Source organism: Heterodontus francisci, chromosome 18 (genome assembly GCF_036365525.1).
Source record: "Heterodontus francisci isolate sHetFra1 chromosome 18, sHetFra1.hap1, whole genome shotgun sequence".
In the NCBI taxonomy this organism is placed as follows: Eukaryota; Metazoa; Chordata; class Chondrichthyes; order Heterodontiformes; family Heterodontidae; genus Heterodontus; species Heterodontus francisci.
This window is the reverse complement of record NC_090388.1, coordinates 23,694,409-23,715,583: the sequence shown is the minus strand read 5'-3', so window position 1 is coordinate 23,715,583 and position 21,175 is coordinate 23,694,409. Positions and strand designations below refer to the sequence as shown.

At 43.1% G+C, this 21,175-nt stretch overlaps 1 protein-coding gene across 1 annotated transcript in view; it reads right to left on the bottom strand.

Moving 5' to 3' along the window:
* Positions 1-21,175, bottom strand: part of LOC137379339 (leucine-rich repeat-containing G-protein coupled receptor 5-like) — a 131,746-nt gene that overhangs the window by 57,430 nt on the left and 53,141 nt on the right. Inside the window, exon 3 of the mRNA XM_068050048.1 lies at positions 5,983-6,054. Coding sequence (XP_067906149.1) covers positions 5,983-6,054 — 72 coding nt within the window. The remainder of the gene's footprint in view (positions 1-5,982; positions 6,055-21,175) is intronic.

Below are 21,175 nucleotides of genomic sequence, written 5' to 3'. Positions count from 1 at the left end.
ATACAGTTTTAAGTTGACAATTAGCTGGGACCAGAGGTCATCAGACCAATCCCACTGTCAAAATCACTTGTCCATGACTAAGTATAGAAGCCTTGGACTGTGAACTAGTTGAATTGTTAAGTTCTAATGGCATTTTATAGGCAAAGGTTACTTGAGCTGACAAGACGATCTGCAAGATGTACCCTTCACAAAGATATTACTGAGATTTGTGGGCTTGCAACGTTCTGATTAGTGGTTTTAACTGTCTCTGTTCATTTTTTGGAAAATTATAGTGCTATTGCAGGCAGCCAGCCTTTCAATTTGCATCAACTGAAAGTAGCTATCTATTCTCTCAATTCTTGTTAACTAGTATAAATTGATTACAGAAACTTGTGCTATCTTCTGATCTTCATTCCCTGGACTAGTCACATAAAGTATCAAGAAAAGAATAGGTGGGTTAATGGTTGAATGTATCACCCAATGTGATACTGAATCACACAAACCAAGAAAGATTCCTGGGTTTGTGCTGTGCTAGCTGATAGTGGTGGTAGGGGTACTGCAAAGCCTCAGTCGTCTTCTTCTTTGGCCTCCTTGTCTCGAGAAACAATGGGTAAGCGCCTGGAGGTGGTCAGTGGTTTGTGAAGCAGTGCCTGGAGTGGCTATAAAGCCCAATTCTAGACTGACAGTCTCTTCCACAGGTGCTGCAGATAAAATTGGTTGTCGGGGCTGTTACACAGTTGGCTCTCTCCTTGCGCTTCTGTCTTTTTTCCTGCCAACTGCTAAGTCTCATCGACTCACCCCTCTTTAGCCCCGCCTTCATGGCTGTCTGCCAGCTCTGGCGATCACTGGCAACTGACTCCCACGACTTGTGGTTAATGTCACAGGACTTCATGTCGCATTTGCAGACGTCTTTAAAGCGGAGACATGGATGGCCGGTGGGTCTGATACCAGTGACGAGCTCGCTGTACAATGTGTCCTTGGGGATCCTGCCATCTTCCATGCGGCTCACATGGCCAAGCCATCTCAAGCGCCACTGGCTCAGTAGGGTGTATATGCTGGGGATGTTGGCTGCCTCGAGGACTTCTGTGTTGGAGATACGGTCCTGCCACCTGATGCCAAGGATTCTCCGGAGGCAGCGAAGGTGGAATGAGTTGAGACGTCGCTCTTGGCTGACATGCATTGTTTAGGCTTCGCTGCCGTAGTACAAGGTACTGAGGACACAGGCTTGATACACTCAGACTTTTGTGTTCCTAGTCAGTGTGCCCTTTTCCCACACTCTCTTGGCCAGTCTGGACATAGCAGTGGACGCCTTTCCCATGCACTTGTTGATTTCTGCATCGAGAGACAGGTTACTGGTGATGGTTGAGCCTAGGTAGGTGAACTCTTGAACCACTTCCAGAGCATGGTCGCTGATATTGATGGATGGAGCATTTCTGATGTCCTGTCCCATGATGTTCATTTTCTTGAGGCTGGTGGTTAGGCCAAATTCCATGCAGGTAGCTGCAATCCTGTTGATGAGTCTCTGCAGACACTCTTCTGTGTGGGATGTCAATGCAGCATCGTCAACAAAGAGGAGTTCCCTGATGAGGACCTTCCGTACTTTGGTCTTCGCTCTAAGACGGGCAAGGTTGAACAACCTGCCATCTGATCTTGTGTGGAGGAAAATTCCTTCTTCTGAAGACTTGAATGCATGTGAGAGCAGCAGTGAGAAGAAGATCCCAAACAGTGTAGGTGTGAGAACCTAGGATCGGAAAGGGGTCTGATGAGGCATCACTATGCTGAATTGTGCCTTTCATATTGTCATGGAATGAGTTGATGATACTTAGCAGCTTTGGTGGACATCTGGTCTTTGCTAGTAGTCTGAAGAGACCACGTCTGCTGATGAGGTCAAAGGCTTTGGCAAGATCTATGAAAGCAACATAGAGGGGCATCTGTTGTTCGCGGCATTTCGCCTGTAGCTGGCGAAGGGAGAACAGCATGTCAACGATGGATCTCTCTGCTCGGAAGCCACACTTTGCCTCAGGGTAGACACGCTCAGCCTCAGTGAGTCTTTGCTCACTGCTCTCTACTTGTAACTGAAAATGAACTAATTAGACCGGTTTTCTTAGGTTTAAACAAGAAAGATATAAGTTTATTAGCCTGACCACTCTAACTCAGTTAAAATTACTGAAATACATGACACAAACACGCCAGCATGCATACGAGATAAACACACACACAGAAAGGGAGAAAGAATTGGTGGGAGGGTGGGGGGGGTGGTGGTTGGGGAGGGGGTTGAAGTAGTGTTGGCAATAAAGGGAACTCAGTTACTGTCTTTTGTTTTTGATGTAAAGTCCTTGGTTGAAGTTGAGATCTTGGAGTTCTCGCTGGGGCCCAGTGCACAATTTCTGACTTTCTTCTCTGGTACCAGAAGGCTGAAGAGTTGCTCTGTCCTGAGGCTTAAGCTGCTGCCGTGGGTCTCTGAAACTTTGCTGGAGAGAGACAGGGAAGGAAACCTTCCTTATGCCAGTCCAGTGGCAGTCTTCCTCTTTTCTGTTCAAATTGCAGTCTGATCTCTTTCTGTGTGGCACTACTCAAAAAGGTCCCCAGTCTGGCCAGCAGGTAAGTCATATCACCCTCTCTTTGTTTGAAGCAGCATCTTCTGGGAGGATTGTTGGATTTCAAAGCTCTCCAGTCACACTCGGTGGGGAGGTGGAGTTCTGGTTCTTGCACAGACTAAGAATGTTGATTATCACCATTGCCCAGACCAATCTTGTTAATTGAATCAGTGAGCACTCCCATTGTCTCTCTATTCAACTGTCTCTCAAAATGCAAACGTACAACCATGTTTTTAGCTGGTTAGCTTTGTTGTTGTTTTTAAATAATAAAATAAAATAAATGTTTCCATTTGACAGGTGTGATTTCTGTCACACTTTATAAAGTTTTGGTTAGGCCACAACCAGAGTATTGCGTCACCACACCTTTGGAAGGATGTGAGGCACCTGAGAGCGTGCAGAGGCAATTTACCAGAATGGTTCCAGGGATGAAGGATTTTAGCTACAAGGATAGGTTGGAAAATCTGGATTGTTTTCCTTGGAGCAAAGGAGATTAAGGGGAGATGTACAAGATTATGACAAGTTTGAAGAGGGTAGACAAAGAAAAGCTGTTCCCATTAACTGATGGAACAAGGACTAGGCGACACAGATTGAATGTTTTGGGTAAGAGATGCAGGGGGAATGTAAGGAAGAACTATTTTACATAGCATGTGGTAATGGCATGTGGGGCGGCACAGTGGCGCAGTGGTTAGCACCGCAGCCTCACAGCTCCAGCGACCCAGGTTCAGTTCTGGGTACTGCCTGTGCGAAGGTTGCAAGTTCTCCCTGGGACCGCGTGGGTTTCTGCCAGGTGCTCCAGTTTCCTCCCACAGCCAAAGACTTGCAGGTTGATAGGTAAATTGGCCATGGTAAATTGCCCCTAGTGTAGGTAGGTGGTAGGAGAATTGAGGGAAGGTGGGGATGTGGTAGGGAATATGGGATTAATGTAGGATTAGTATAAATGGGTGGTTGTTGGTTGGCACAAACTCGGTGGGCCGAAGGGCCTGTTTCAGTGCTGCATCTCTCTATGACTCAATGACCTGGAACCTGCTGCCTACGAGGGTGGTGGAAGTGGAGTGGGTCTGATTGGATTGCTCGACAGAGAGCAGCATTGACTCGATGGGCTGAATGGCCTCCTTTTGTGCCATTATGACTCTATGAGCCTATGACTATCTCATTGCTGTATCCAAGATCTTGCTGTACTCAAGATGGTTGCCACATTTCCCTACTTTGCAAGAGTGCCTATACTTCAAATGTACTGAATTGACTGTAAAGTACTTTTGGACATCCTGTAGTTGCAAATGACTCTGTATAAATGCTAGTTCTTTCTCTTTATTAGCTTAAAAATTGTTGTTAAAGAATAGTTATGCACCTTTTACTGGCATGAGCTAAAAATGAGATGAGATACCTTACTGGAGGTGCTCACTAATGCCAATATACTGACCTATACTAACAGCTTTATCATGCACTTGCCACCAGCAAGACCATAGAGGATTTGCATTTCTTCAGCAATCATTGATACTCCAACTTGGCCAGTCTACTGACATTATAAGACTTATAGAATCATTGACACAATTTGCTGTTGGCACTGTGAGAGGCCTGAATTTTCACTATACATGACCTGGACTCACTGCTTGCCTTAGACAATCAACAGCTAGATCTGAAAGTGCCAAACATTACATTCATCAATCTTGACTGAAAAGGAAGGCATTTTCCAGCATAAATTATTTATAGAGATATTTGTTCCATTGCATTTTGGAATTTACCATTGAATTATTTAAATTTATCTTATAGCAAATTCACTCAGCATTCTTGGGCTAAGTTATCTTGAAATTATATTTTAATTCTGTTTTCTTGCATTCCCCTCACCCCACTGACCACAAATGATTTTGTTTTCTTTCACCACATAAATGGTATCCCTGGTTATAAGCATTTTGTTACATAAACACTTTTTAGCAGGATAAGAATAATCAGTCAGTTATTATAGTCCTGCCAAGAGTCCTCCTTCAACTCATTTGTGAACCTTTCTGTTGGCAAATATTTGCTGCATCAACCTGGATAACAACAGTTACTCCAGTTCAAAATAATGAACTGTAGGTGCTGCATCTTGGAATGTGTTTCAGAGAGGGAAGAAGGCCCTATATAAACACAAATCTCTTTATTTCCTCTGTTTTTCTACTAAGAAGCTGTATTGAAAACAGACAAAGGTTAACTCACCTATGACTAGCAGCAATGGAAAGTCAACTCAGTGCTTAGTTTAGCTGGCATTGTGATGGTTTCAAGAGATCACAAAAGTATCTTGATCAGGATTATTGACCCCAAGATTTCTCCAAGTTGCACAAAATCTGAAACATTCTCAAAGTGCAGCACCCAATGCCTCTATTGAACCATTCTCTTCACACCTTACCCCATTTCCAAATACATTCTCTGTCAATAAACATTTGCCTGACAAAGATTTTTTTTTTCATCCCTCTTGGGATTGTGTGTATAAACTTCTCTGTCCCTGGACAATATGGATTACTTTTTATTCAGGTGAAACGAATACTTCCATAATAGGTACAGCGAAGATGATTAATGAACAAAGCTCAAATTACAACATTTTCTCTCACCTTCAAATAGCCTTTGTGGAAGAAAATACACTCATTACCTCCTCTTCCACATTGAAATTTTGTGGCTATATACTAATTTATTGCTTTATTAGACAATTAGTTTAGTTTAGTTTAGTGATTTCAGATATTGTTTAAAGGTCCTAAAATTGGGAGTTTGGTATTAGTATATTGTCATTACACTCAACAGGGGCAGAATTTTAAACTTAAAACAATTTTTAACACATTTTTCCAAAGGTGAAGGTCATTTTTATCTGATATTTTCACCTAGTTTTATGAGGGCAATGCTCATAAAAGCCTGATATTACAGGTAACTGGTATTGGAAATGACAATAAACAAACTGTAGAAGAGTAGGTACCTTAATCCAATCACATTACAGACCTAATATTAACCCTGAAAATATCAGTCAGTAAAAGTGAACATTGCTTATCCTGTCTTTACCTCTGCAGTATTGTATTTGAACTCAGGGCCCAACCAAATGGATCAAAATGGCTTAATTCTAGTCCTGTGCTGTGTAGTCTTAAGTAGCACCAATCCAAGATTCTGTGGTGGTCAGAGATGTACATAATTTTTGAGCCATACATTTTTTCAGTGAATGGTAAATTGGTAGTGGAACATGTATTCTTGCAGCTAAACCTTTTATGTACAGTAGTATAAACTGAGTTGGTTGCTAACAGTTTTACAGTTTAATTTGAACAATGTGAACATCTTAGGAATGTGAACACAATGTTCTGTATGACTTAATATATTTGGTGATTTTTTTGTTTCAAAAACTCATTACCTAAACTACAAAAGTTTTCAAATAAAAGAAGAGTTTACTCACAGGACTTTAAGATTGTAAAGACCAGCAAATGCTCCCATGGGGATGTGTGTCAAGTCATTTCCTGCAAGACGCCTGCAGGGTGAAAGAATAATCAAACACAATTTCTTCATGTGGGATTCATTTAGAAGCTAAGAAACACAACACAAATGTAGAAAAATAAGGATTTCCATTAAAAAGCCATACTGACTGTAGGGAACATTTTCTGGAAAATATCTCGTTTCATTAAATTTTGTCACATTAATTGCTTCTAGTGAATAAAGCAAAAAGTATGGCATGTTACATTCACAAAACTACATTTTGTACTTTTATTGGCTGTTAAAGGAAATGAAAATCATAGAGTTTACAATTTTAAGTTTTACAATGCAACAGCAGAAAGCATGCAGTGAAGTCAGTGATGGTTGAAACAAGCAACATAATGATCAGTTAGTTAATATATTTCCACCATTCCTTAATATGTATTGAACCCATCAACTGCTATAAAGTTTGATAGTTTTACAACCATGAACATAGAGGAACTGATGTTTATTGACTTGACGTGCAGCAATAGATTTTTATATGCAAATTACAGTCTATGTTAATAAAAGCACCATTGTTGTTGAAGAGCAATATGTTTAGGACAATCGCTTGCTTCTTGGGGCGAAGCTTTAGGCTGGAGTCTCCCAAGTCTGTCTTTCCGTAAAGCTATTTCTTTCCTGCACTGCAGAGTCAGTTTCACAACAAAACCTCAACCAGTTATATAAACATCAATTCTGGCTGTAGACCAGCCTTGTTCGTTTTGGTAAGGTCACTTACCAGGGCACTGTTGTGATGGCTCGGCATGTGCCAGTGGCAGCAGCAATATACATATTATGCTGACACAGGGCACCTCAAATGAAGCGATCCAGTTCCAAACACTGACACTTTCAATTTGATGAGCAGGAAAAAAAATGACCACTTTATAGATACCCAAAAAAAGGAAATAGAAAACTACTGCTTGAAGAAAATAAGTATTAAACAGTTCAGGTGGTCAGATTCCCATACAGCTGTCACAATAACGTAACCAATCATTTCCTGTTAATTGACAGACGAATGGTAGTACTCTGCAGTGAGTGCCCAAAGAATCTACATGCTGCAGATAGTTAGATGAATGACTGAGATAACGTGAATGTAAATACTAATGTGTTGAATACACACAGATTTCTCTCTCTTTACATCAACATATTCTGATGCAATGGTCCAGATTTTGCAATCGGGGCAAAGGAATGGTGCTTGTAGTTCACTATGCTGAGGGTGACCCACAGATCTTTTGCATGCCTTTAGTTTAGTTTAGTTTAGAGATACAGCACTGAAACAGGCCCTTCGGCCCACCGAGTCTGTGCCGACCATCAACCACACATTTATACTAATCCTACACTAATCCCATATTCCTACCACATCCCCGCCTGCCCCTATATTTCCCTACCATCTACCTATACTAGGGGCAATTTATAATGGCCAATTTACCTACCAACCTGCAAGTCTTTTGGCTTGTGGGAGGAAACCGGAGCACCCGGAGGAAACCCACGCAGACACAGGGAGAACTTGCAAACTCCACACAGGCAGTACCCAGATTTTAACCCGGGTCGCTGGAGCTGTGAGGCTGCGGTGCTAACCACTGCGCCACTGTGCCGCCCTTGAGCAGCAATTTACTGTCATCATCATCTTCTACAGGGGATCTATGGCATGTGAGAGCCAGGCAAGTCACAGTGTGCCTCTTCAACCAATCACATTGAAAAATCCTCACTGAGACAAGCAGTCTAAGCCAGGAAGTATAAATGAAATTTAAATCATGTACAGAAAGTGAAATAGAGATGGACGTAAAGATGGGCAAGTAAAAATAAAATAATTCTTCTTTTAAAAATCTCCAACACGAATTAAATTCTGAAGGAATGATACTCCACGCTTGTAAAATGAAATTACAGTCAGAGTTATACAGCACAGAAACAGGCCCTTCGGCCCATTGTGTCCGTGCCAGCCATCAAGCACCTATCTATTCTAATCCCATTTTCCAGCACTTGGCCCGTAGCCTTGAATGCTATGGCGTTTCAAGTGCTCATCTAAATACTTCTTACATATTGTGAGGGTTCCTGCCTCTACCCCCCCTCTTCAGGCAATGTGTTCCAGATTCCAACCACCCTCTGGGTGAAAATTTTTTTCCTCAGATCCCCTCTAAACCTTCTGCCCCTTACCTTAAATCTATGCCCCCTGGTTACTGACACCTCTGCTAAGGGGAAAAGTTTCTTCCTATCTATCCTATCCATGCCCGTCATAATTTTGTATACCTCAATCATGTCCCCCCTCAGCCTTCTCTGCTCTAAAGAAAACAACCCTAGCCTATCCAGTCTCTCTTCATAGCTGAAATGCTCCAGCCCAGGCAACATCCTGGTGAATTCCTCTGCAACCTCTCCAGTGCAATCACATCCTTCCTATAGTGTGGTGCCCAGAACTGTACACAGCACTCCAGCTGTGGCCGAACTAGCATTTTATACAGCTCCATCATAACCTCCCTGCTCTTATATTCTATGCCTCGGCTAATAAAGGCAAGTATCCCGTATGTCTTCCTAACCACCTTATCTACCTGTGCTGCTGACTTCCATGATCTGTGGACAAGTACACCAAGGTCCCTCTGACCCTCTGTATTTCCTAGGGTCCTACCATCCATTGTATATTCCCTTGCCTTGTTAGTCCTCCCAAAATGCATAACCTCACACTTCACAGGATTAAATTCCATTTGCCACTGCTCTGTCCATCTTACCAGCCCATCTATATCGTCCTGTAATCTAAGGCTTTCCTGCTCACTATTTATGACACCACCAATTTTCGTGCCATCTGCGAACTTACTGATCATACCTCCTATATTCACATCTAAATCATTAATGTACACTACAAACAGCAAGGGTCCCAGCACCAATCCCTGCGGTACACCACTGGTCACAGGCTTCCATTCGCGAAAACAAAAATTGTCAGCACAAGAGAGGTTGTTTAGCAGTAATTATGATTTATCGTGCTATTAAAAATTCACTTACACCTGAATGCACCAACCCTAACTTTTTCTGCTATGTTTAGTGGGTAATTAGAGACTAAGTAAAGCAATTTCATGCCCTTACATGGATTTCAATGCCGAACCTATCGGCGATGTACCAGTGGAGGAGCAGGGTAACTCGGACTGCAACTTCTGGATTTCCACATTTAATTGTACGTCTGCATACTCTGGAAGCTACTGTCTGATTTATGCCATAATAGCAGTTGGAATTGTTAACCTCACTGTTATTCTAAGCACAAATTGCAGGCCACTGACTTTACCTCATTCCCATTGTTAGTGCTGTCTGGAAATTTTCTTTGGATACTTTGGTCAGCTGGAAGAATTTATCCACTGCACTGCATACTGGAATAAACTAGAAACCCAATTCATCATGTCTAATCATAAATGTGAGAGTCTGTGTACACTGAGGATTAGACACTTAAATATTTTTCCTCTCTCCAGTGTTTACGAATGTTATTTTTTTTCAGTTTCTGTCTTGGATCATCAGTTCTGTTATAAATTCCAGTAGCTAGGCCAAAGGGGCTATATGTGCTTTTATTTCAAAGCTGCATTCCTGTGGCTTGGGGTCCATTTCTGAACCATTAGTTGAGAGGCAGATGTGTTGATGTGTCTGCTGGTGGTTTGACTTTATTTAGCTGTTTGTGAATTGACAGGTTGTGAGTGTCAATGCTCCAGACTTCCTGTGTATTATGATTTAAAAGAAATGTTTTTGGGGGCACGTCCATTAGCACTTTTTTCTCCATGGATTCTGTACTGTTTTATCATTAGCTGTTCCCAGATTCTTAAAATGCAGTTAAGCTACAGATACCAAACTCAGCCTGGTATTCATTTGTATACTGTCTGGCTATGATTTGGCAAACCCAGGAGAAAGCTCTGCACGTGCATAGAGCTCCACACCTGACCATTATATTTGAAATACATTAAGAGTGTTGGCAAGAGTGCCCACATTTAGTATACTTAAATAAGCTCTGGATACATAGATAACATTTGCAATAGTTCTTCCGAGCTTCTGTATACCTGTTTTGACATTTTACTGAAACTTTATTCTGTGGAGTGTTAAACCCAAGGGGTGTGAGATGGCGGCTTCTAGATCTCTTACTGCTCCCAAGTGGTGTTGGGATGACATTCACATTATTCACTCACTTATCTACATGCCTGGGGCATGTAAATCCATTAATCCATTTACTGCAGCATATTATGTTTGGGACTCATCATTTGCCCACAGGTGACCAGGGCATTTAGGCTAAAGACAATGAACGTTTACGGCATCATCACAACTATGAAGGATTGCAACCATGCAAACTCTTCACTTATTTTCTTCACACAGTGCTTGTGTTTTTTTCCTTCCTCTCCATAAATATCCAGTGGCCATTTTTAAAGTGTAACTTTAACATTTCTGCAAAGCATGTTAAGTACTCTTGTAATATATTAGAGGTGTAATTTTGTGTTTGTCTGTGGCACAGATCTTACCACTTTACACTTAAAATACCATATCAACATCATTCCTTATCTTTACTTATTGGAATTTTGCATGTGCACATTCAATTTAATTGATTTCATGATTCAGTCATGGTACAATCCTGACTACTCTACGAGTATTGGGTTGAGTTCTTGACACCATTTTATGAAGTTAGTAAAGACTAATGAATCATCTTCCTGTTACGATGTGAATCACAACTAAGTTCATGGGCGCAACTTTAAGCTATCCCACCTGGTGGGAAACTGTTGGGATCAGATTAACTGTTCATTTTACACTCTGCCTGATTTTATATTTCAGTGACATCTTTTAATTTATCATCTTTCAAGTGTTAGTCCAGCTAAATATACAAAATTACTAGTAAATTCAAAATTGGCGATGGTTAGACAGGATATTTTGCGTATTGATATGCTAATTGCAACCTTATTCTGTTAATGATTTCTCAGATTTAAAGAAAATGCATTTATATTGCACCTTTCAGGATCTCTAGACATCCCCACATGCTTTACAGCCAATTAAATTCTTTTGAAGCATAGTCACTGTTGTAATGTAGGAAATGTGGCAGCCAATTTGTGCACAGCAAGCTCCCACAAATATCTCCTTGATAATGACCAGATAATCTGTTTTACTGATGTTGGTTGTGGGATAAATATTGGCCAGGACTCCCTTCCTTTCTCATATCCAGTTTCTTTCACGTAGCTGAGAAGTCAACAACTTCATAGCCCATAACTTGCTGTAGAAGGGCAACAAGCCGAGTCTACCATTAGTTAGTCTTGCCCTTGCCCACTTAATTACATTGATGTTTTGTGTGGCAAGTTGCTGGAATTTTGAGCCGATAATGTCACAGCAAGGGAAACTGGGCATCTGGGACCTGAGTGACCAGGGCAAGCAACTGTGTATCTCCTTAAGCAATCGGATTGAAGATTGTGAAATTAATAGTGCAAGGTCTGAGTAAGAAGTATAAATTACAATGAGTGAATTCAATGTCATATCCAATATAGAAAGAGGAATAAAGAGAGGGAAAGATTGTATTAAAGGATGGGGAAAAACAAAGAGACTGGAAGGAAAAGTAAAAAAAATATTAATTATACATTTTATATTTTTAAAATCTCCAGCAATTAAAACCTGAAAGAATGAGATTCCACTCTTGTAACAGTTAACTTTCAGTGCTAGAGAACTTCACAGGCAACAATTAATACTTAGCACATCATTAAAAGAATCTCTGACAGCAAATCCTGGCTAAATTAAATATGTGCAGACCTTACATTGCTCCAAGACAGGCTCCTTACAACACTAACTTTCATCAGCTGTAACTTTCTAATTTTAGTACATATCTACCACACAAATACAGCAACTTCAAGCCATTCATTGTATTTCAATAGTGAGACAGACAGTGAAATGCTGTTTTGGTGAAGTTAACAGCAGAGCAACGGATCCTGGACGAGCAACTTTTCGATTTCCTATTAAAATACCAGTTTAAAACTAGTATGGTGCAATAATTTGGAAGTTCACAGGGTGCTCAACATGGAATCATTGGGACAATTTCTCCCACTTGATTTCTAAAATACTGCAATAAATGAAATACAATCAGCGTTTACTGCCCATTTAATAAAACGTGTTGGTTTGCTGGGCACATCAGAGGGCAGTTAAAAGTCAATCATGTTGGTGTAAGCCAGAACATGGAAGGAAGACAGGTTTCCATCCCTAAAGGACGTTAGTGACATTTAGCTTTGGAGTGACTTTTTTTAAAACTAAATTCAAATTCTCCAACTGGTGAGATTTGAACTCACATTCTTTACATTACTAGTCAAGGCCTCTGAATTACTAATGCAGTATCATAATACTCATTGTACTCTAGCATAGGTATTTTGTGGGCAAAAGACCAGAAATTCCAAAGTAGAGTACAGAAAACATAATGACCAAGAAATTTGGGTCCATAGCACTCGGGTTTTCTGTGCAGTTTTGGCTCCAAAATGGTATCTGTGGCACACATGCACATTTCTGGGATGAGCTGTGCCAGGTGCCATTTTGGTGAGGGCATTAGCGCGTGGGCAGCATCCACCGGAAGTACACAGAGTAGGCAGGTTGTGATGTCAGTGTGTAATGCTGATTTGACATCAGTGTTGCCACTTTGGATCTCTATATTCCAGCTAACACTCTCTCTTAATCTTGCTATTTGAGTACACATTCAGCAGCAGAAGGAGCTCCCCCCACTCCCCCCACACTGCGCCCCCGCACTCCCACCCCATCAGTACCAGTGTTGTTTCATCAACTACTTTCAGGTTAGTTGCTGATTGATTTTTACTGGCTGTTGCTGCAATTGTCGAAGTGTTTATCAATTTCTAGAGTTCTTTAAAGTTGCTGAAGTCTACAGGGAGTGGTGTGGCACGTGTTGAAGGGCTTTGTCCTGACTTCAAGGATTCTGCATAAACTAACTGCACTATAGGTGCAGTAGTATGAACTTTGTACCCAGTAATATGAACCTTTCGAACTACAACAGGACAGGGAGGATCAGCAGAGGTGACGCAGAGCAGGACAAGCTGCTGGAATGGTGGACGGTGGACGGTGGTGCTGTGGAGAGGGGTGTGCAGGAGGGAGAGAAGGATGCTCAGCTGGAGCATTCTGCAGTTCTCCTTCCTGAACTTCAGTGAGGCTGGATTTTCATTACAGAGGGAGGAAACAGGAACTGGGTCTGGTTCTGGGTCAGAAACCCACCTCCAATGGTAAACAGATTCAGATTGAGATTTTCAAATGGGTAAGCCTTTAATTGGTATGGAGATGGGTTTTCTGTCCACTTAGAGCCAGTGGGGCTGGGAATGGCGGTCAGTCAGATCAGGCGTGGGACTCATGTAGACTCCCACAGCAGCCATCACTGAAGCTGCTGGTTGTCCTGAGGGAGAGATCTGCCTTTCGCTGCACCAGAGGAGAGTGAGATGTCACAGGAGAGCTGAAGACCCGGCACCAGGGGCAAGGCAGACTCTTGCTTCATTGATGTCTACCTTGATCTAATGCCGGAGGCCGTAAGGGAGGGGGAGAGAGGTCCTCTTCCCAGAGGGTGGCAGGAGAAGGCCACTTTGTCGTGTAGCAGGGACACAGCTCTGTTCAGTGTTATCCCTCCCCACTTCCTCTTCCTCCTCCTCTCTTATGTTCTGCTCTTCCCCCAGTGAGCTGTCTCCACATAAGACCTCACTGTCCTCAAGGTCCACACCTCTCTGGAGCGCCATGTTGTGGAGAGCACAGCAGACCACCACAATGACTGAGACCATTGCAGGAGAGTATTGGAGGGCACCACCCAACTGGTCCAGGCACTGGAATCACAGCTTCAGAAGCCTGATGTCCTGCTGAGTGGGTGGCCTGCCGAGGAGGTGGCATTGGTTATATCGCCTTTGTGCCTCCATCTGGGGCTCCTCTATAGGGGTCAGTAACTGTCTCCAAGGGATTTCCCTTGTTTCCTTGGATCCATCCACGCACTTTGTGGGATGGACTGATGATACGAGGCAGCCTGGATTTGCGGAGGATCCTGGCTGTTGCCAGGATAGCAATTGAGCACATAGTGGAAGATCTTTTTGTGGTCGTAAACCAGTTGGACTTTGAAGGAGTGGAATCCCTTCCTGTTGATGGATCTGCTGGCCAGTCGCTGGGTGCCTTGATGGCCACATGATGCCCTGCACCTGGGGGAATCCAGCATTGGGGTTGAAACCCAATGGCCTCTGTGCCTGAACAGCCCTATTTGTGTCAAAATGGAGTATGGCATCCATGACCTGCCTGAAGGCATGATAAGTTGCTGACTGTGAGCTGCCACCTAGGTCCGCAGCTAATCCTTGGAATGATCTGGCTGCATAGAAATTCAGGGCTCTGGTGGCCTTGATGGCTGTAGGTAGGGCACTGTCATGGGGGCCATGAGGCCTCAGATCATTGTGGATCAGAGCACAAAGATCCTGGATAGGCATAGCCTCCTACAGCGCTGGTGCTCCGTCATTTGCAGGTAGCTAACTCTTGGGTTGTGCACCCGATGTCTTGGGTAGCTCCTTCCTCCCCCTTGCAGCCCCTGGCTGTGCTCCTCTGTCCTCCTGCTGTCCAGGAGGTTGCATTTGCCACAGCTTATTTATTTATTTAGAGATACAGCACTGAAACAGGCCCTTCGGCCCACCGAGTCTGTGCCGACCATCAACCACCCATTTATACTAATCCTAGACTAATCCCATATTCCTACCACATCCCCACCTTCCCTATATTCCCCTACCACCTACCTATACTAGGGGCAATTTATAATGGCCAATTTACCTATCAACCTGCAAGTCTTTGGCTGTGGGACGAAATTGGAACACCCGGCGAAAAACCCACGCGGTCACTTGCAAACTTGCGGGAGAACTTGCAAACTCCACACAGGCAGTACCCAGAACTGAACCCGGGTCGCTGGAGCTGTGAGGCTGCAGTGCTAACCACTGCGCCACCCTCATATTGCTGTGGATTTCTAACATGGAATATTATCAGGCTAGCTTTGAGAAACAGATAAATCATGCCTATGCAGTACCTATAATGTATTGATTATTAGCTGCATCTGTCTCCTTATTAAATGATCCTTGCTGGATAATTTGGCTTTAAACAAGCACAAGTATGCTAATCACTCAAAAGTATGTCTATGGGGATTTCAAAATATATCTTTGTTTTCCCAGCTGATTTTTTTTTTCGTTTTATTACTAACTTGATCAAATCATCGATCATGTAAATAAATAACCACAAACTAGTTGAATTAGGCCAGCTAGCAACATCACCACATGGATGGCTCTGGTTTAAAGGGATACCTCACCAACACCTTCTCAGAACAACTAGGGATGGGCAATAAATGCAATCTTGCCCACATCCCAAGAACAAAAATTGAATTAATTTGATTACATGGAAGACGTAGTGTATTGGCCTCCAGACATAGGCCCACTGGGTTGTGCTGGGGAGGTGGGGGGGGGGGGGGGGGGGGGGGAGGGTGGACAGAAATGGTGGCAGTGGAATCAGATATGCTTGGTATATTTGCCTGTATAACAACTGCACTTCAAAACTAATTAATTAAAGAGGAAGTGCTTTGCGATGTCATGAGAGATATTATGAGGTGTCATATATAGCATCGTTGCCTGAGTCAGAGGGTTGTGTGGGTTCAAGTGCCATTCCAGAGACTCGAGAACATAAACTAGGCTGACACTCCAGTGCAGTACTGAGGGAGTGCTGACCGTGGGAGGTGCTGTCCTATGGGTGAGACTTTAAACCAAGGCCTTTGGCTAAATTTACAACCCCATATGGGGGCGGGTACAGAGGCGGGCGAGCAAGAAAATTTGCGCTGTTAGCCTGCGTGATGATTTACCAGCAGCATTCCGCCCCCCAGGCCATTTTTCCAGAGGCGGGATGAGGGTCAGAAAGGCTACCTGCCTGCAAAGGGCAGGTCGCCAACTGTGGTAAGTTAGTGGCCTCTTAAGGCCAATTGTCAGAGGCTGACTGGAATTTTCAAGTCAACCTTTGGGTCTCCTGAGGTGTGGGGGACTAGGCCAGCTGCCAGGAGGTAACCTCCTGCTGGCAGACCAGGGTTTGGGGGGTGGGGGAGGTGCAGCGCTCCTGGCAGGCTGAGGACCTCCCCACCCGAATGGCCACAGCTGCGGCCACAGGCCATCACATGGGGAGGTTCCTCCTCCACGATGGTAGCCATTTTTAAATTTAAAACTTTTAATAGTTGCAGAGAGGCTGCCTCAAGATGGAGACACCCTCTCTCTCTCTCACTCTCTGACCTGAACTGCTGGCTGCTGCTCCTTCTGAGCTGGAGGACCTTCTATTGGCCCTCCAGCTTCAAGAGCCCACTCGCCATCCTTAATTGAATGGTGAGTCGGCCCTCATTGGTCACTACTTGGCCAATTTGGGGAAATGGACTGCAGTGACTTTTTCCCACACATCCTGAGGTTGTGAAAGGCACTATATAAATGCAAGTCTTTCTTTCCTTCTTTCTATAAGTGCAAATTCATTAATATGTTCTTTTCTTTCCTCACTTTCTGTTTAATAACTTCCGGATTCAATCTATAATCTATAATGAATTCCTCAGTTTTTTTTTTGTTTTCTATCCTAGATTATGTTTGACATATTTACTTAATTTCTAGGAGGAAATGAGACATTCTATGATATTCAGCAAATTAATTTTAAGGTATATTTGCACTACAATGGTTCTGTTGCTTTGCACTGACACTAAAGATTTGTTACGGAAATCTGGAGTTAGGACTTGATCTAGTTTTGGAGTGAATCACAGTGAGACTCCCTCCTACACAGGGAATCCTCATTGGGCGAGAATTCCACATTTGCAATACAACATTAGTGTTAGTGCAAAGTGAAACCGTTTCTCACTGACACTTGTAGTGTAAGCATAACTATACAGTAAAACAAGGCTAAGTGAGAAATTATGTTACCCTCAGAGGACTATGTTATTTTTTGATGATGAAGGAGCCATTTTAAGAGAGGGATATGCAAGATAAAAACAAAACAAGGTGTGAAATCCTATCAGTTGTTCTATGTCCCATATATTCTGGAAGCATAGAAGTCATAAATGGTCTTTATCAGGAATGTATAAAGCAATAAACACCTCTTGTGTTGATAACATTGAGACCACAAGCCAAGGAAGTTAATCAAAGTGCAAGGGCAATCTATGGACCTGTTAACAATCAAGCATACTAGTTTTTGATGGAGGTTTAAAAACATTTTTTAAATACACCAGTACCGTCTTGGCTAGAGTTGGAGAAGCTAATAGCAGATGACACTGGGATGTGGAACAAAATAGGATATGGTTTTCAACCAGGAGCAGAAGGACATTAAACACTGATCAGCTCTGAGAAGTATGGACTTAGAAAACAATCATACAGATTAAGAGAATGATTCCTTGCATTTCTAGGGGTATATTTTCTTCCTTGTCATAATCTTTGGCCAGGTAAGATGTCCGCATATCTATTCTCTGCATCCTGACCATGTCCCATTTCCAGAGGTTTGGGTAATTTAGGGGAATGCAGTGGCTGATTATGGTGCTGCCTCAGATGGGTGAGGAAATATGCTGTGGTGCTTTATGGCGGTGTGGCATGGCTGATGGTTATCGTTTCTTTTTAAACTTTGGATATTAAATATGCCGTTTAAATTAATCCAAATTAATCAGTTATTGAATGTTTTAGTCACAATGGCCATTTAAAATTTAAGCTCCCAGAGCCCATAATAAATCTGGACTCCAGGAATGCATTAGCATTCCTTGTGTCTAGTGTTCCTAAGGCACAAATGTCGTTAGGCATTATTCCGCATATTGTATCGTCTTGTAAGCCTGCCCATATTCAGGTGAGGTTTGATCTGCCTGATGTCACTTCCAGTGATTGATCATTGTCTCCTCTGCCCACCCAGGTTACAACTAAGTAAAGAATAATTGCTCCAATTGCCCATTTAAATTTTCTATATTGAATCAATCTGATCTTTCAATGCCCCCAACAAACCCCAGCTTTCCTTAGTCCCATAACAGAAGCACAATGTACTGCCTACATTACATCAAATAGTCCAGTCATTCACATTCCAATCGATAAATCAAACTGCATATAATTGTAGAGTAAATATCTCAGCAAAACATTAGCTATAGTATATATATTGTCATGCAGGTCCCCACCTGCCAAGAATGAAGCACACCATTATTTCGCCACATGAACATTGAAACTTAAAATTGTGGCTGAGAAGAAAAGAGGGCCTATCACAAGGAATTGCCAAGTCCCTGACTGCAAAGACATTTGCATGCTAGCAGACAGTGTTAACAAAGAACAAAGAAAATTACAGCACAGGAACAGGCCCTTCGGCCCTCCAAGCCTACGCCAATCCAAATCCTCTATCTAAACCTGTCGCCTATTATCTAAGGGTCTGTATCTCTTTACTTCCTGCCCATTCATGTATCTGTCTAGATACATCTTAAAAGACGCTATCGTGCCTGCGTCTACCACCTCCGCTGGCAATGCGTTCCATGCACCCACCACCCTCTGTGTGAAGAACTTTCCACGCATATCCCCCCTAAACTTTTCCCCTTTCACTTTGAACTCATGTCCCCTTGTAATTGAAACCCCCACTCTGGGAAAAAGCTTCTTGCTATCCACCCTGTCTATACCTCTCATGATTTTGTCCACCTCAATCAGGTCCCCCCTCAACCTCCGTCTTTCTAATGAAAATAATCCTAATCTACTCAACCTCTCTTCATAGCTAGCGCCCTCCATACCAGGCAACATCCTGGTGAACCTCCTCTGCACCCTCTCCAAAGCATCCACATCCTTTGGGTAATGTGGCGACCAGAACTGCACGCAGTATTCCAAATGTGGCTGAACCAAAGTCCTATACAACTGTAACATGACCTGCAAACTTTTGTACTCAATACTCCGTCCGATGAAGGAAAGCATGCCGTATGCCTTCTTGACCACTCTATTGACCTGCGTTGCCACCTTCAGGGAACAATGGACCTGAACACCCAAATCTCTCTGCACATCAATTTTCCCCAGGACTCTTCCATTTACTGTATAGTTCATTCTTGAATTGGATCTTCCAAAATGCATCACCTCGCATTTGCCCTGATTGAACTCCATCTGCCATTTCTCTGCCCAACTCTCCAGTCTATCTATATTCTGCTGTATTCTCTGACAGTCCCCTTCACTATCTGCTACTCCACCAATCTTAGTGTCGTCTGCAAACCTGCTAATCAGACCTCCTATACTTTCCTCCAAATCATTTATGTATATCACAAACAACAGTGGTCCCAGCACGGATCCCTGTGGAACACCATTGGTCACACGTCTCCATTTTGAGAAACTCCCTTCCACTGCTATTCTCTGTCTCCTGTTGCCCAGCCAGTTCTTTATCCATCTAGCTAGTACACCTTGGACCCCATGCGCCTTCACTTTCTCCATCAGCCTACCATGGGGAACCTTATCAAACGCCTTACTGAAGTCCATGTATACGACATCTACAGCCCTTCCCTCATCAATCAACTTTGTCACTTCCTCAAAGAATTCTATTAAGTTGGTAAGACATGACCTTCCCTGCACAAAACCATGTTGCCTATCACTGATAAGCCCATTTTCTTCCAAATGGGAAAAGATCCTATCCCTCAGTATCTTCTCCAGCAGCTTCCCTACCACTGAAGTCAGGCTCACCGGTCTATAATTACCTGGATTATCCCTGCTACCCTTCTTAAACAAGGGGACAACATTAGCAATTCTCCAGTCCTCCGGGACCTCACCCGTGTTTAAGGATGCTGCAAAGATATCTGTTCAGGCCCCAACTATTTCCTCTCTCGCTTCCCACAGTAACCTGGGATAGATCCCATCCGGACCTGGGGACTTGTCCACCTTAATGCCTTTTAGAATACCCAACACTTCCTCCCTCCTTATGCCGACTTGACCTAGAGTAATCAAACATCTGTCCCTAACCTCAACATCCGTCATGTCCCTCTCCTCGGTGAATACCGATGCAAAGTACTCGTTTAGAATCTCACCCATTTTCTCTGACTCCACGCATAACTTTCCTCCTTTGTCCTTTAGTGGGCCAATCCTTTCTCTAGTTACCCTCTTGCTCCTTATATATGAATAAAAGGCTTTGGGATTTTCCTTAACCCTGTTTGCTAAAGATATTTCATGACCCCTTTTAGCCCTCTTAATTCCTCGTTTCAGATTGCGCCTACAATCCCGATATTCTTTCAAAGCTTCGTCTTTCTTCAGCCGCCTAGACCTTATGTATGCTTCCTTTTTCCTCTTAGCTAGTCTCACAATTTCACCTGTCATCCATGGTTCCCTAATCTTGCCATTTCTACCCCTCATTTTCACAGGAACATGTCTCTCCTGCACGCTAATCAACCTCTCTTTAAAAGCCTCCCACATATCAAATGTGGATTTACCTTCAAACAGCTGCTCCCAATCTACATTTCCCAGCTCCTGCCGAATTTTGGTATAGTTGGCTTTGCCCCAATTTAGCACTCTTCCTTTAGGACCACTCTCGTCTTTGTCCATGAGTATTCTAAAACTTACGGAATTGTGATCACTATTCCCAAAGTAGTCCCCTACTGAAACGTCAACCACCTGGCCCGGCTCATTCCCCAACACCAGGTCCAGTATGGCCCCTTCCCGAGTTGGACTATTTACATACTGCTTTAGAAAACCCTCCTGGATGCTCCTTACAAATTCTGCTCCATCTAGACCTCTAACACTAAGTGAATCCCAGTCAATGTTGGGAAAATTAAAATCTCCTATCACCACCACCCTGTTGCTCCTACAGCTTTCCATAATCTGTTTACATATTTGTACCTCTATCTCATGCTCGCTGTTGGGAGGCCTGTAGTACAGCCCCAACTTTGTTACCGCACCCTTCCTGTTTCTGAGTTCTGCCCATATTGCCTCACAGCTCGAGTCCTCCATAGTGCCTTCCTTCAGCACAGCTGTGATATCCTCTTTGACCAGTAATGCAACTCCTCCACCCCTTTTACCTCCCTCTCTATCCCGCCTGAAGCATCGGTATCCTGGGATATTTAGTTACCAATCATGCCCTTCCCTTAACCAAGTCTCAGTAATAGCAATAACATCATACTCCCAGGTACTAATCCAAGCCCTAAGTTCATCTGCCTTACCTAC